This window comes from Lepisosteus platostomus, chromosome 10 (assembly GCF_059453375.1).
Source record: "Lepisosteus platostomus isolate fLepPlt1 chromosome 10, fLepPlt1.hap1, whole genome shotgun sequence".
Classification (NCBI taxonomy): domain Eukaryota; kingdom Metazoa; phylum Chordata; class Actinopteri; order Semionotiformes; family Lepisosteidae; genus Lepisosteus; species Lepisosteus platostomus.
In genome coordinates, this window is record NC_142620.1 from 42,941,088 (window position 1) to 42,957,962 (window position 16,875).

A 16,875-nucleotide genomic window follows, 5' to 3' on the forward strand; every position below is an offset into this window, starting at 1 on the left:
TGGGTGTAAGTGTAGGTTCCGTATGTGTCTGAGTAGCAACCAGTATGTCTTTAGACTGTGGGAGGAAACTGGAGCATCCAAAGAAAACCCAAAGGAGTTGAGTTCTATGTTTCATCTCTGCAAGACAGCAATGATGGCCACTGCACCACTGTACCATCCAGAATATGCACCATATAAAGTAATTCAATTGCAAGTTATGCATACTACTACTTAGGTCTCTTGTTGAACAACGGGTGCTTTAAGATTGTTCTACTGCCAGGGTGAATCTGAACTTGCTAACAGAGATTTGCTTGATTTACAGTGTATAAAGGTGTACAACATGGATTGGCATGTTATCAACTACAAATATGAGGCTTATTCAGGAGATTTCAGGATGCTTCCCTGGTAAGTGATAAGATTCCACAATCAAGCTTCACATCCTAATCTCTTTTCGTGGCTCTAAACCAGCTTTCTGTTGTTGTTGTTTCCTCACAGCAAAGGCTTCAAGACAGAAAAACTACCAACCCACGTCTTTGAAATTGATGAAGATACAAAAGATGAGGTAGGCAGAACAAATGTGAAATACATTAGATTTTAGAAAGGCATCACTTTAGGATCATCTTCATCACACTTAGTGGCTTTATCCATTTAGTTACTTCATCTGAAGAAAACAGTTTTTAGAAGTAAGAAATCAAAGAAAGTTAAAGGGTGTAGTCCAGTTTCTGTCCCTTCCATAAATGATCTTTTATTATTTTTGAAATTAGAACTAAAAACTAGCAGTATTAGCTTACAGTATGACCTATGACCTCTTTAGTTGTTTATTAAATATTTGATCTTTTTTTACTTGTCATAAAACCAAATGTTAAGAATCATGTCAAATCTAAAATATTAAATTTGGATAAAGTATTTGAAGTTTGTGAGAACATAAGTAAATCTAAGTAAATTTTTTAATATACATGCACACAATCACATTGTTTCTTTTGATACCAACATTCGGAATGCATTTCAAACAAAATAAGCACGTTTCAAAGTATTTAGATATTTTGCCAACGCTTTTATCCAAAATGACTTATATTAGGACCCATTTAACCTGTTATGAATTTTACTGGACAAAGTGTATTGTCTGCAATTTACTGAATGCCATCAGATGCTGCTACTGTATAAACTCACCTTATAGTGACTCTTAACCGGTCTCCAGAAATAGCCTGCAGCTATAGTAATTTTACCCTCAATTTGTGCCAAAATGGAAGTGGACCCTTAGTTGCTTACTAACAATGGATTGGAATGTTGTAGCCCTGTTTATGGTGAAGGACAATATATGGAAACGTACTTTAATTTCCTTTGATTATGCACATGTTTGTGCTGACCCTGAACTGATCTGCTAGTGGAGATCAAATCACTGAATGAAGAAATTCTTCTCTAGGGATGTCAACTGTTTATTTTGTTACCCTTGTGTTCATTTGACTGTTAAACATTGTGTGTCCTTCTTACCCTTTACAGCAGCGGTGTTCTCTTCAATGTGATGGAAAATGTCGTTTATCTGCAATATGCTGCTCTCAGTGTTTTTGGCTGTTAAGTGTAGAAACGTCTGTTCCTGCAGACCAGGAAAACCTTGTAAAACTGTGCAGAACGATGTGGTCTAAGCACTGGGCTGTTAGTTGAAATATGAGCTGGGCAGCTAAAAATAGCACTGCTTGACTTCTGTGTAGGATAAATTTAATTATAGAAATAAAATGCGGCCTTGTTAAAGGAAAATACTACAATGTACAACATCCCTGGGAATAAGTGAGAGGAAAATATCCCAAGAAACTTGTGTGACTGCACACGGGCCTCAAGGTCAAACGACCTCAAGCACCAAAAATTAAAAACGAAGAAGATTAACCCTCTTCCAATGGCACATTTGGTCACAGTGGTCCATTTCTTAAGGAAAATAACAAGAATAAAATGTATTTCATCTCATCACTTTTTAAGCTAATTGCCAACCTACATAGCTTGAAAGTAAAATACATTTTATATACTGTCTGAACTAGGGTTTGGCAACCTTTTAGGCCAAGTGCCATGAAGTTTGCATACTGTAAGTTAATTTTACAATGTTGGTGTGCCAGGGAAACAGACGGTTGAGGTCATGAATTGATTTAAACCAGAAGATGAGCTGTGAATGCACAATGGCTCTTCAGATGATGCAAGGGTCACTGTCTCAAGGGAGTGTCCAGTTTGGTGCTGCTTACAAATGTCCTTGACAGCAAAGTACTGAATATCAGTAGCCTTTGTTATGTAACTTCCCCAGAGGAGGAGAAGGAAACACTTAGAGCCAAACAGTGTAGCATTTGTATCTTGTCCAGTGCAAATCTCATCTCATCACATGTCCGTAGTCTTTTTCCAACATCATTTGCCATTGAATTTATCTGCCTTTGAACAGACAAAGGCTGAAAAAAAAGCATTTCTTCATCGGGAGCAATGACGTCTTTCTAATGCTCAGAGTTGTGAAACAATTCCTCAGTGCAGTTTAAAAAAAGCTTCCTTTATGTATTATTCTTTTGTAAAACATTTGAGTTCACAAACAAAAAAACAAAACCCTTGAGGCAGTGCATCTCAAAAGGGCCGCTGTGTCAAGCCTTGCAACGTTATAATGTCAAGACCTAAAGAAAAACAGGCTCCTTTTCCACAAACTCTCAATGAAAAGGGGTCTGCAAGTCAGCAGTAAACAAAAATCGATCCTACTGTAATGCAATCACCCCAGTTTGTCACTTGGAAAGAAAAACAGGCGAGCCCTAGAGACTGGACAGTACTCTGAGGAGTAAGGGGAATATTCAGGCCTGTATGACTGAGCTGAACACTGGAATTAGATTATATGATTCAGTCAGAAGGGGCAGTTCTCCAAGCAGAAAGAGAAAAATCAGTTTGTACTTATTTTCTGCGTCAGTGCTTCTGAGACAATGGCCCCCCTTCATATCTCCTAAATAGCTTATTCAAAATTGGATGCTTCATCCATTTTAGACCAGAACTCAAGTGACGTGCCCTTCTGGTGTTCCTGCACAAATAGTTAATTACTGCCTTAGGCAACAGATTATCCAACAGATTCAGGCATTTATTTTGTGTCTTTAGTCAGTAAATTCACTAACACTAGTTCATCTTAGCACCCAGTTACTTAGATCAGTACGTTTTCAGTAAATAAAGAAATGCAAAAAAGGTCATAATTTATAAATCCATAGTTCAACAAACTTGATATCGTAATTCTGGTTGAAAAAGATAAATGAATTACACTGAATAACTTTATTTGAAATACAAGGCACAACTTCTTATGTGATTGAGAGGTTGTTAGATGATTACTGAAGTGCTTACGTGTAGATTATGATTGGGTGACACGGAGTGATTTGGATGGAATACTCCAGTGCCTGATTGTGATAGTGATTAATAAAGATGGTGTTCGGTGTAGTGAAATGAAGAGTGATTGGGTGAGAGGGCTTAATTGGGGAGAATAATCCAGGGCCTGATCACATTAAAAACAGTGATTAATGAAGATATTCATTAAATGAATGAACTGAATGAAAATAACACAAAAGAGAAGGACCTCAGAGGGTTAAAGAGATATGCTGGAAGGACTGCAGTTATCATGGTTTTAACATGCTGATGATATCACAGTGAGATTGTCAGTTTAGTACAGAGAAAGGCCTTGTTATAGTAAAAATAGGCACAAATCTAAATAACTATATATAAAGTATTCATTTAGCATCTATAATCGCTGGTTGTATTACGATATCAATATATTTGAAAAATGTTGTATTTTGTGCCTTATTCTGTTATAAAGAAAATTGGAATACTTTAAAACTGTTATCATTTCACATTTTAAATGTTAAATGAGTTAACACCTCAGTATTGTGTAACTGGCAAACTTCACTTAAACTGATCTTGTTAAAATTTAAATAACTTTCCCTGTCAGCTTTGAGAACTTATAAAATAGCAAACAACAGAATCCACTGTAACTGACAATATTTGGGATATGTTCTAACTGCTTTGCTGTCAACATTGAGATGACTTAATGTCTATGGGTTGAGGGTTCATGAATTTCCTTGTTTCTTAGTAGCTGTGAAGTGGTAACTTCAAGAAAGTAGTGCTATTTTTAATAATAATGCAGGAAATTGTGACACTTTCCTGTGGTTCTGAATTTTGGCCTTTCTGGGCATACTGCCCACACCATCATAGATGAATCTACTGGTTCATATCTTCCCCAGTGGAAAACTGGTGTCAGAAGTGGAAACAATACTAAAAAGTATAAAAATATAAACAGTGGTGAGGCAGAGTTGAGCCCACTAAATTAGCCCAAAATAGTTACCTTATAGAGATCCCTTCTAGATAGTAAGAATTCTTGATCCCTTCTGATCTTTTATTGACGTACACCTCTAAATCCAAGTTGATAGCTAAATGATACAAGACCATAAATATGTTTAGAGAATTGCAGAACCACTTTAATGTGGTAGGCTATGATAGTGACTTCTGTAACGATTGTTTGATTTGCTTGGATAGAGCCTGCAACTTAGTCCTCTCTGTTTCAATGTTCCGAGAATGTCATCGTGAGGTCCACAGATTCAGAGTATCTCAGGCAACGACTAAGTTAACACTCCAGCCCCTCAGCAGTGTCTATCACTATCTGAGGTACAGAATTCTGCACATATGGAATTAACTGTTGGCTGGTAAGTTGAAGTTTTGATAGAGCACATGTCTAAAATTTCTACAAGATTCTTATCTGTGTGGTGGAGATTGTGTGCAGTAAATGCAGGGCAAGTGTACTGGACCTCTCTGTTTGTGCAGCAAGATCTTGACTTTTTTTCTCTGTGTTGTGCCAGGACTCCTCTTCGCTATGTTCTCAGAAAAGAGAGATCGTGAAGCAGGGATGGCTCTCCAAAGCGAACATGAACAGTAGCCTCTCTGTTTCCATGAGGGTAAGTGAAGGACACAAGACACAGATGTTACAGCACTGCAATTTAAAATCTTAATGAGGGCAAATATAGATGAAGATATTTCTTAATTTGCCTTGCTCATAAGGATTAAAGAAAACGTGCTAGCAGGAGACCGCTTGACTCATTAGGTACATTTGCGTAATATTTTCTTGATCAATTGCTGGAAGAACACTACTAATGAGCTTCTACTGGATGTCTGTGTGCTGTAGCTTGTTCCAAACATTTGCAACCATGTTCAATTTTAAACAACAGCACAATTGTGCCTGGTTTTAATTTGTCTGTTCTTTTTTTTCCTCAAAATGTCCTAAATAGGTATTTTAACACTGTTAAAGATTTTGTCAATTGGATTGCCGTCTCCCAACATTTTCTGTTCAAGGCCTCTGAGTTTGTAGTAGTCATTGCAAGAAAGGAGTCGCTCTGCTTGCCTCTTTCTACAGCAGTAGTCTGCTTTTTATAGTGAGGACATCAAAGCTGTTCACACCACTAAGTGAGGCCTTGTGCATAGAGCCTTGGCTATACATTTTTCTCTGTATCCCATTATGCTGTTTTCCCTTTTTATTGTTTTTTTGTTAGATGAAAAGATGAATAATCATTAACATCTGCTCTTTTCTTATAGGCATTTCATATTCCGTGTTTCCCCTAGTGCCTTACATTCTGCCTCATTGCTGTTTATATTGGTATGACTGGATGAACATGTGTTGTCCCCATATTAACTGACCCCCCTACTCCTTCTGTTCAGTCTTCAAAATCTAAGTGCCAGTTCTCAGTTCCATGCAGGTCAAAGCAGCAGAACTCATCTTTACAGTGCACTCAACTTGGCAGACAAAATATTTGATAACGACATACAGTACAGTGTACATTTATCCATGATGGTAGCAAGTACAGTTTTTAAAAGAACCATTTAAATCTGTCTGATTCTGTTAACAGGGTGAGGGGAAGTGGGGTGTCTGTGTTATGCTGTTGAGAGTTTATTAGTAGGCTGGTCTGCCCTGCTCACTCAGGTCATGCACATACTGTACAGTACCATTCAAAACCATTCAAAACTCAGTCAACAATCCCAAAGAAGACCCTGTTCACTCATTTCATAGGAAATTTAAATGATTCTAAAATCCATATTGCATTTTTTGGGAGTATTGGGAGTCTTGCCTGGATGTGTAAGGAAAAAAAAAACTTTAGCTGGATTTCTATGCAATTTGTGTTGATGCATTTAGTCCTAGGGTACAAATTCTTAATTCATCATGTGGTACAAAGTTCTCATTTCGGCAGTGGAAGTTGAGACTTTGTATTGGCTTCTTTTGGTTTCCAGTAGAAAACACAACTTTGAAATACTATTAAATTGCTGGTAATTGCTAATGCTAGTATTAACATATCAATGTAACGATTGCAATTGGTTTGTATCTGGTTACATTATGAGAGTAGGTTGTTCTTATTTTCAAATGGAAATGTTTCCTTGAGCTGTACAAAGATACCTTTTTAAGCAGGCAAGCTGAAATAGAAGGTATTGCTTTTGTATCTTCTTTCACTTGGCTGGGATGTACCAGTACATATTTTTACCACTGTGCCAGAGACTTCATTCAGCTGTCTGCCTCCAAAGAGTCCGTTGCAAATTTGCATGAAGAAATCAGAAATTCCATTATGAAATGCACTCTGGAATCAAATCCCCACCCCAAATTTAATGTCTGTAAGACCCAACATCCGTGTTTACTACAGCAGTATAAGCATAAGTAGGATGATTTTTTATGAGGAATAACACCCAAAAATTCAATGCATTTTAAAAATCTTTATTTGCTTCGGTAGACTGAGAGTCTTGGTTGTCACCCCTGATGAACTTTAGTTAAAAACTCCACTTATCATTATTGTGTTAGATACGATTAACTCAAATTAAAGAAACAAGAGTGCTAATAAAATTAAGAGTACTAAAAATCTCTTTAGCAGGAAATATCTTTGAGGGTTGTTGAAAATGATATAAGCATCTCGTATTTGCTTTTGAATTCAAGTTTTCTATTTTTCCATTTAAATGACTTTTCCAGCTGATAAATGGAGTTGCTTTAAAACAGGAAAAGCTTTAGGTTACTAACCACAAGAGTAGCTCCTCGACAGTTTTTCTATTTACTTCACATGTCAGTAAAAATAAACATTATAAGTTACTGTACATGACTGGATTTAGTCATATTTAGAGTGATATCTGTATTTACAATTTAGCCTGCCCATTTGTTGCTTTCCTAGGGCAGTGACATTATAAAATGTGGGAAAAACCTTATGTGCCCTCTTGATATTTTATACATTAAATAAACTCTGTAATAAGAAGGTATATCGCAGACAGTAAACTGAGGGTGACACTTAATATGAGATTTAGAGGCACCTTTATTATGCTGCATTACACTGTGGAAAACAATCGTGCGGATCACCAATCTGTGCTTTATAAGAGTATGCAATAGGTGATAAATGTTTTAAAAATTAGATGTAGTTAAGTGACTATTGTTAATGCTTTTTTCTTTGTTTGTTTTATTGGCTTCTGAATCTGCGAACCTGCTGCAAAGTTTAATTTCACCCCTATTCTGGAATTGTTAGTGTTCCTCTTGGTCCTGTGCACAATGCCTCTTGCTCCCAAACCTGATTCTGAAACAAATCCAATGACTGAGTCAACAGGAAATTGATTTTCCAAGAGCTGACTTCACCTGTTTGCTTTTTTAGGCGTTCAAGAGAAGATACTTCTACTTGACCCAGCTCCCGGATGGATCGTACACTCTGAGTTCGTACAAGGATGAGAAGAACTGCAAGGATACCAAAGGATCTATTTACCTTGATTCTTGTGTTGATGTCGTTCAGGTACTACAGTATACAACAATTGATGGGCAGAAGTGTGTTATCAGGCAAAGAGAATAACATTTCATAACCTGATTGCATGACGAAAGAAGCATTCAAATTAACTGCTACATCCCCTGAATCACACTAGTAATCATCATCAGCCCTGTGATATTTGGGGGTGTTGACATCAGTAAACCTACCTGACATTGTGAGAAAAATGAGTGGGTGTATTATCACACAGATATCGCTTGCATCTCACATGTTGTTTCTAGTCTCCTTTGTTTCACCAAGCAGTTGCTCAGTTCAGAGACCGCTCATATCCCAACTCCAGTTGCCCAACTTGATTACCACTTTATTTCCAAAACAATTTCTTATTACAGCATTTCCTTAGGTGATGACTCTCCTCACAACAAGTCACAACCTCACCTATGAAACCTTGTACTCAGCCATAGTTTCTGATGTACTGACAGCCCTTTTACTGCATGTGCTCAAACTCTCAGCAGGTAGTGATGCACAGGAAGCATGATGCAGGGATACCTTCTGATGAACACCAGACTTCCAAAACATTTTTTTTTCTTTTTCAGTTGAAATCAACACAATTTTTACTTTCATACCCTTCCTTCTCAAATGTGTGTACTTGACCTGGGCTGTGAACCAGCTTGTCTGACTAAACCATGTGTTATCTGTGTAACGTAGACTGTGGAGGCACCCACTTCTTTAAAATGAAATGACCACAGTGTGAAACCTATAGCATGACGGATGCTGCCCTCAGTGAGCTGGCAACAGGCCAAATAAAAGTGGTTTCAAGCTCAGAAAGCCCCAAACTAGTCTTCAAACTTGCCTCACCCAAATATTGCAAAGCCAGCTACAAATACCCCCCGAGGAGGTTAATGAAGTTATCCTAGCCAAAGCCAGTGAACTCTGGACATCAGGGTCTGGCTGGATTTGAATTAACAGGCCTCCAGGCTTTGTGCTGCAACTCCTTATCTCATATATTAAAAAATAAAAATATGTTCTCATTGTTGTACAAACGTGGATAATGGTCCCAGGACTCAGGACCTTACCTTCTATTAAAACAAATGTTGAAGTCTAACACATTTTCAACTGGGGCGTTTTAATGGTTGACGTAAGGTACAGTGGATATAAAAAGTCTACACACCCTTATTGAAATTGCAGGTTTTTGTGATGTAAAGCCGGAAATCAAGATAAATCATGTCAGACATTTTTCCATCTTTAATGTGACCTTGCAACCAACAAAATTCAGGAGAAAAACAAAGAGATAATTATTAGGAAATTTAAATTAAAAAACCTACAACACCCTGGTTGCATAAGTGTGCACACCCCCCAGTCCCCCCCTTCCCAACTAATACTTTGTGGAAGCACCTTTTGTATTTATTACAGCAGTAAGTCTTTGTGAATAATTCTCTATCAACTTGCATTTATTACAGCAGTATGTCATGTAGAAAGTCATGTAGAGTCATGTACAATGTAGATTTCTTATATCCACTGTACATCTTTATAAACACCAATCTGATCTTGATCCCACAATTTTTTTGTCCCGTTCTATTATTAAGTCTTTGGATTACTGAGTTTTTGCTGGTCAGACCCATGCGGATTTCCTGCATGTTAACTTTGTCTTTAAAACAAACTGTTGCCTGAAGCAGTGTTTTCTCTTTGATCTTTAAGATGTAATTTGCAGCCACAAGTCAGTGTTAAATCAGCTGCCATCCGATTATGTTAACACTTTGCTCCTCTGCATGGTCAAAAACTGGAAATCATTATTTTGGGATTTATGAATCACATGATGAGGATTTTTGGCAGCCACATTTTTGTTGTCAAGGACATTGTCTCAGGAAATTTCTTCATCCAAAATATTCAAATCCCTTATTCCATGATGTAACAGTTAATAAATTTATGACTCTGGAAGAAAATCACAAAAACAGGAAGCAAGTTCTTCGGTTGTGCTACTTAATTCTAGCAGACTATTTATTGTGTGTGTGACAGCCTCGCCCCCAGACCATGGTCACGTGAAGCAGAATAGGGATGAAAATACGAAGAGCCAGTGAATTGTATTAGGATTCCTGAAATTATCCACTTTAACCCTAGCTGCTTGAACATGTCTTTGTTCTCATCATGGCATTTTAAAGGAGCAGACAAAGTCCTAAGTAATATGTATAAACACAGTGGAAAAACACTTAAAACTAATACCTTTTTAATGAAACTCAAAACTAGTTTTTGCATGATTTCTAGTGGAATATACAGAAGCGAGAACCGAATGCAGGGAATAAAAGCTTGTTTTAGTTTAGTTACAGGTCTGGAATGTAAGACACCGCTGCAGTGTCGGTGTGTTCAGTGTGGTGATAAATGTAAGACGCTGCTGCAGTGTTGGTGTGTTCAGTGGGGTGGTGACTGTAAGACACTGCTGCAGTGTCGGTGTGTTCAGTGTGGTGATGAATGTAAGACGCTGCTGCAGTGTCGGTGTGTTCAGTGGGGTGATGACTGTAAGACACCGCTGCAGTGTCGGTGTGTTCAGTGGGGTGGTGACTGTAAGACACTGCTGCAGTGTCGGTGTGTTCAGTGTGGTGATGAATGTAAGACGCTGCTGCAGTGTCGGTGTGTTCAGTGGGGTGATGACTGTAAGACACTGATGCAGTGTTGGTGTTCAGTGGGGTGATGATTGTAAGACATCTTTCTTCTCCCTCAGTGCCCTAAAATGCGGCGGAATGGATTTGAGTTGAAGATGCAGGATGGCTGCAACCACTACCTGGCTGCAGAGAGCGAGCAGGAAATGGAGGAGTGGGTCAGCACACTGAAGAATGTCCTTCAGAGCAGTGCAGAGCCTCTGCTTCAGGACAAGAGGAATGGAGACACAATCGACTGCTCTCTGGGTACGGTACTCGTCTCTACTGTGGGACCCCTTTCACACTCCTCAGCTCTGTTCATTCTTTACAATGTCAAATGATGTCATTCATGTCTTGTTTGTGGATATTAGCCTGTAAATGGTGTAAAAGCAACATATAATCATTCCTTTTAGGAGGTACGTAGAATTGAGCTAGTTTTAAAAAGTTAGTGGAAGTTATTTCACTTCGTTATTTTGTTTCATTATTTCAGGTACTTTGTATATACTGAAGATGTTTAGCCAACAGTTCTTACCATCACTAAAATCTGCAGGTGATGAAAATAATTTCCACGTACAGTACATGTAGCAGTTACAGTACTGCTCGTTTCCTAACTGGTAACACTGTCAATGTGATTTAAAGTTGTTTGTTTGGGAAAGAAGCTGGGTGAAAGTATTTTGCAGGACTGTAAATCACTGGTATGTTTGTATTTAATGGGAAATTACAGCTCTAGAATCGAATCACTGCATTTGATTCACTGAGAAATTTATTATACAGTGCTCTGGGGTTTGGACAGTGAGGAGGCAGCTCAAGCAGATTTTGTAAAGTGCATTTTTGAATAGCTCAGCGTTATGTATGTCGTAATCTCCATTGTGATGCAATAGAATTTGGCAGTGAGACCCGATGGCTTTTTGAAAATAATGACAAGATTAAACCAGGAAAATATTGATCCTTGCTGTTAATGGAATTAAACCCCTGTTGACTACCTCAGCCTGTATTGTGATTTTGGAATCATGTGAATGATGATTTTTAACATCACAGTCTCAGGCAGGTTTTAAAATTGACAGAGAGCTGCCTTTGGTGATGTATTGCAGTCACAATGAAAGCAACTCAGAGTGAGTTAACTGACATGTTCGAGTTTCGAGAATCTGTTGTCTGTTCAAGGAGCAGAGGCTTGAATTCCAGTCAATTCATGTCAATGGGTTAAAAACTGAGAACTGGCCTTGCTTGGCTCCCACGACAAGAGGTACTGTAGCAGCAAACGTCTTGAATAGCAGGTCTTGCGATCTTATCAGGTTTCTTTGACATAAGGCTTGCAATCTGAATGGTTAATTGCTGTATACTTTACGCATTTTAAGGAGTTATTAGTAGCAGCAATAAATTTGGTTTTCAGCTAGGCATACAAAAACAAAACAGTAAGAGATCAGTAGCTTTACAATATACACTGTCTATCTGTGGGACAATACCAGACAATTTAGGCATCTGCTATTTGTCACTTCTTATTCCTCGCATGCAGGGTGAAGAGATCATTTCATTAAGCACCCCTCAAACTCGGGGAGAATTATACGGGACCCGATGTTAACAAAAATCACATCCTGTCAGCTTCCAGAAGAATGTTTAATGGCAAACACTCTCCAGATAAGTTAAAGGAAGTGATTGTCTTTAGACTAAGAGGGGACATTACAAGGGAACTCGATGATTTATGTGAAATTGAGAACGTATTTCAAGAACCAGTTGCAGGTTCAGCAGTGACTGGAGCCACTCATGTGCAGGCAATTCAGGAAGTGAAAACAGGAGGCACTTCTTAGAGCAAAAATGACCTACTGTACTAGCAATTAAAGAGCAGGCCATAATCTTCCATTTTCTTATGTTTTCTTTTTGATCTTCTTATTTGTTTCTTATATATACTTACTTATTTTCAGCAAATAATATTGTATAATATTGTCAGAGCAAGCAAACATCCGTTTTGAACTAAAAAACATGCCAAAAATATTTAAAGGAACAAGTTATAGGTTTATTCCATGCTGAAAAAAAGAAGAAAGAGAACACAACGTTTCGGCCGTGGAGCCTTCTTCAGGTGTGAGAGAGACAGGGCAGTAGGCAAAGGTAAAGTAGCGGGAGAACAAAGGTTGGGAGGGAGGAGGAGTGAGAGGCGGGAGCAGGGGACAGAAAGAGAGGCCAATCAAGAGGTGTGAAGTCAGAATGGGTGCAGAGGTGTGAAATGAAACTTCCAATGAATGGAGAAAATTTAAAAGAACAGTAGTCTGTCGTTAAGGGAAGGGAGAATGTGTGATCCTAGCTGCAGAATAATTTTAGTTTCGGTGGTCTTTCTGATGTATGAAAAGTATGGAATAAACCTATAACTTGTTCCTTTGCAGCCTACGCATGCTGACGCAGCTACCCACCTGAAAAAATATTTAAAGTCATTAATCAGTATTTTGTATATCCATATCCATAATATTGTTATCATTATTATATGTGGCGCAGTGGCATAGCAGGTAGTGCTGTTTCCTCATGGATATGAGGTCTTGGGATTGGACTGGGGTGCGTTATGTGAGGAGGTTGCATGTTCTCTTTATGTCTGCATGTATTTCCTCTGTGCTCTTGTGCAGTCCAAAGATATGGAATGAGTACACTTCTCAAAATTGGCCCCAATTTAGGCCCTGATTCTGTCCATCAGGATGCAGTTCCTCGTTGTGCTGATCCACTTCTGCGATAGGCTGCACCATGCCATGACTTACTTCCTAAGTAATAAGTGGCTTTCAGAAAAAAAGATTTTCAAGCCAGGTAACTGTGTAATTGGTATGTAACAAAAATGTTTCACGACACAAGGAGATTTATACAGTATATTACTGGATAGAGTTTGGTGTGATTGCATTTGCCATATGCAGGTTTTGCAGCCCAACCATTTACAAAAAGGTATTACAACGTATTCAAACACTTTCATATTTACAAAGCCTGTACATTTTAAATGCAGCAGATGACAGATAGTGTTCTGTGTGTATGAATCGTTTCAGCTAGCAGTTTTTATTTTCCCCCACAGTGTTCCCTTTCTACATTTAAGGACTGCTGCTTTTTTAAAGGAAGAAGTTATAGTGAACTTTTCAACTTGAAACTTCCTAGCAGTTAAATAAAGCAAATTCCAGAGGCAGTGCACAACACATGTGAACGTGCCAGTGTCCGGGATATCTGTGTGTGAAGAACCCTGACAATAAGCTGATAAGCCCCAGAAGAATGTAAGATACAGTACCAAAAGCTACTGGGATCTCGTTTCCCATGCAGCTGTTGAAATTAAATAGCCACCAGGTTCACATTTCTTGGACTGCACGAGATTTCAGTGGCACATTGGGGGAAAAAATGGAGACATTGAAAAAAGAGACAGAGGTGAATTCATGAAAACATAAGAGTATAGGAAAAGTTACCAATTAGGGAGGACATCTACAGTAGCCCCTCGTGTTCATGGAGTTGCTAACTGATCCAGAGACCTTAACATGATACTTTATGAGCGATGTAGGTGAATTCGCTGGCATTATGATATCTGTGTACCAAGAACCACACATAACTACAGTACATAATTAGTTTTTTTCTGTCTTAAAAACACTTTAATTCGGCTTCCATTTGTGTCCTGTATTCCAAATTGGTGAGTTGTGCTTGATTTGAGCATCAACATATTGCTAGTTATTTGAGTTTTTATGAGTGTATGAGTTTTTTTCCAGGTTTTAAATTCATTGAATATTTGCGCTATTCTTTGTTGCTTCCTAAAAATAATTTTTTGTATGTATGAGTTTCTGTCACAAGCATGCATTCATTGCAGTAATACTAAAAAAGAGACCTTATATAATGATTTTCCTACAATAGTCTTCTGTATTGACATTTGGTGTTGTTTTTTTGTAACCGTTTCCAGGGCAACTAGAAGATTCACAAGCGGTTTTAAAATATTGTTTTCCCATCTTGCTTGTGTATTGATTTTTTTCTTTTCTCATTAGTTTAATTTAAAACTCAATACCTCAGTCCCCTTTTGTTTTTTTTTTATTTATTGCTGTAGTGGGCAGTTTAAAATCATTAAGCATGTATTATTTCTATAAATCCTGAACTAAAACACACAATCAATATCCAGTCTTTTTTAAAACATACTGTAGGTTGTAACTGTATTTTATTGGCTTTTACTTTTTATAATAGAGCATGACATTGTAGCTTAATCCCACAATTCAAATATAATTACCATGCTTCATTTTTTTCATATTCTATAGTATTATGTACTAATTTATTGAACTGTTTCAGATGATTCTGAATGTCACTCAGGCTATAATATCCTTATTGTGTTATGGTAGCCAAGACTGAAAACAATATTCTAAATGAAGTCCTGTGAATGCATTTTAAAGCTCGAAAATAAGTTTCCATTATTTAAATTATACGTTTGCTATACATATCCAAGCATATATATCCAATCTACATTCACTCCCAGATCCCTTTCATATGTAGATTCCTGCAGCTTTGAATCACCCATATGATATGTCTGTATAGTTTGTTTTCCTACTTCCTGCTTGTCAAAGTTAAATGTAATTTTATGAGTGTATGCCCAATTCAAGTTGACTTTAAAGTCTTTTGATGCTGTTTCTGTTGCTCCAACTTTTATCAAAACCGAAATTGCTAATATAGAAAGGTTGATGGTCTTAAAATGGAGCCTCGTGGTACTGCTTATATCATCTGAAACAGAGGTTATGCTTCTTAAAATGACTCCATAAGCCTTATTCATTAACCATTTCTCTGCCCATGTTAGTACTGTATGTTGCCTTTGATTCCGGTATATACTAAATATAATATATGCTGTAGTGATATCATCTATCCTTGTTTCTTTTTAAGAGAATTTTAAACTTGTCTTTCTAAATCCAGCTGTATTGGCTCTAAAATGCCTTTATTTTGTTTATATTTCTTGTTTATATTGCTCTAACAATTTTTCCATAACTCTACCAGTGAAAGAGGTGTCTTTACCCAAAAAGTATAGCTGTTAATTTCATATTAATTGTGTGTTTCCTTTATTCCTTTAATCTAATTAAGTGTTAATGCTGTAACCTCAAGTTAGTTCTTGCTATTTGTTTTTAGCACAGTATATTTATGACCTAAGCATTCAAGAAGAAATCTTATTTGTGTTAGGTTTGTTTCTAGTGTCGCCTCAAGCGTTTTCTACAGAGTTTAAATACGGGAAAGGGAGAAAATAAACAGAAAGAACAGGAGAAAAAAGCTTTTAATAATGGTGAGGCCTTTTGGGAGGTTTTTTTTTCTGGGGAAACACGAGGTTCCCGTCATCACGGCCGTCTGTTTCTGTTTAACGCGCAGATGACGAAGTCAGCAGCCAGGGAAAGTCGGAAAGCTTGATGGAGAGCCTGGGCCGGAGCATGCACCCCGAGCTGATGAAGGTACGACAGAGCGTCCTGGCTCCGCGGTGCCACCTAAAACGCGAAAATCAGCTTCCCTATTCCATAAGGGTGAATCACAGCCTAAAAAAAGCAGAGGAAAGGAAGCAATCATTCCAGGAATGAAGGAAATAAGAATCTGGGAATTCCTGCAGTAGTTGCACTGACTCAGAGAGACTTGGCATGAGTAAGAGACCTTGGCAGAAAAGAGCCCTGGATCATCACTCTTGCTTTCTGTCCCGTTTCCTGTATTGTGTCACTGGCTTTGACAATCTCACAATATTGTTTTTTTTATATACAGTTCATCTCTTTACATCTCCTGCAGTATATAATGCATGTACAGTGTATGCTTCATGACGTTTTTATATAGTTTTATTACTCATTACCACCATAAAGACAAGACTGCAAAGTAGCACTGTTTTCTTCACATGAATATGTTTTCTTCATATAAAGACCACAGGAACAATTTCTGCCCAGCAGATATTGTTAGCAGAAACTGCTAACAGGAACTGTAAGTCTATCTTATATTATAATAGGCAACAGCCTTAGGTTGACCAGAATTTGAATTGTTTGCATGAATAGGATCAATGCAGCAAAGTAGTAGGGCCGAGATGTTCAAAGAGTTTTGCCATTGTGTCTTTCAGTACGCCAGAGAAACAGATCAACTTAATAAAATTAACAGGAACGATGGGCGACACAAGCTGTTCGCACTGGATCCTGAAACACAGGTTAAGTGTTCTTTCATTTGACTTCACCTGAAAAACAAATGGTGCTTACAGTCATATAATGCACTTGAAGGTTCAAAGAGCAATGTAACAAATAATCAGACTTTTTGCTGTGCACAATGTCTTTTATTGCTAGGTTTTTGTACACCTGCAGAATCTCTTTCTTCTGGTTGAGACTGCCTGAAGTGTTTTTTAGTTTATCCGAATTCAGAAATTAAAACAATTCTTCAGAAAATGGAAATGGAAAAATGAGGTTTGATAAAGTCATCATGTGACCATGTGAAATTAATTGTGATTCCTGTAGTTAGTAACACATGTTTTATCCTAATAAGTCCCCACCGCACTGCCATTTTTTCCCTCCTGTAGTTTTTCC

At 37.7% G+C, this 16,875-nt stretch overlaps 1 protein-coding gene across 3 annotated transcripts in view; it reads left to right on the top strand.

The window, feature by feature from the left end:
- The window catches only part of dock11 (dedicator of cytokinesis 11), a 137,966-nt gene that overhangs the window by 20,633 nt on the left and 100,458 nt on the right, over window positions 1-16,875 (top strand). For all 3 annotated transcript variants that reach the window (XM_088649079.1, XM_088649076.1, XM_088649078.1), the window contains exons 4-10: window positions 302-384; window positions 475-541; window positions 4,824-4,919; window positions 7,632-7,766; window positions 10,450-10,633; window positions 15,701-15,780; window positions 16,422-16,505. In XM_088649079.1, the coding sequence (XP_088505205.1) occupies window positions 302-384; window positions 475-541; window positions 4,824-4,919; window positions 7,632-7,766; window positions 10,450-10,633; window positions 15,701-15,780; window positions 16,422-16,505 (729 nt within the window). The remainder of the gene's footprint in view (window positions 1-301; window positions 385-474; window positions 542-4,823; window positions 4,920-7,631; window positions 7,767-10,449; window positions 10,634-15,700; window positions 15,781-16,421; window positions 16,506-16,875) is intronic.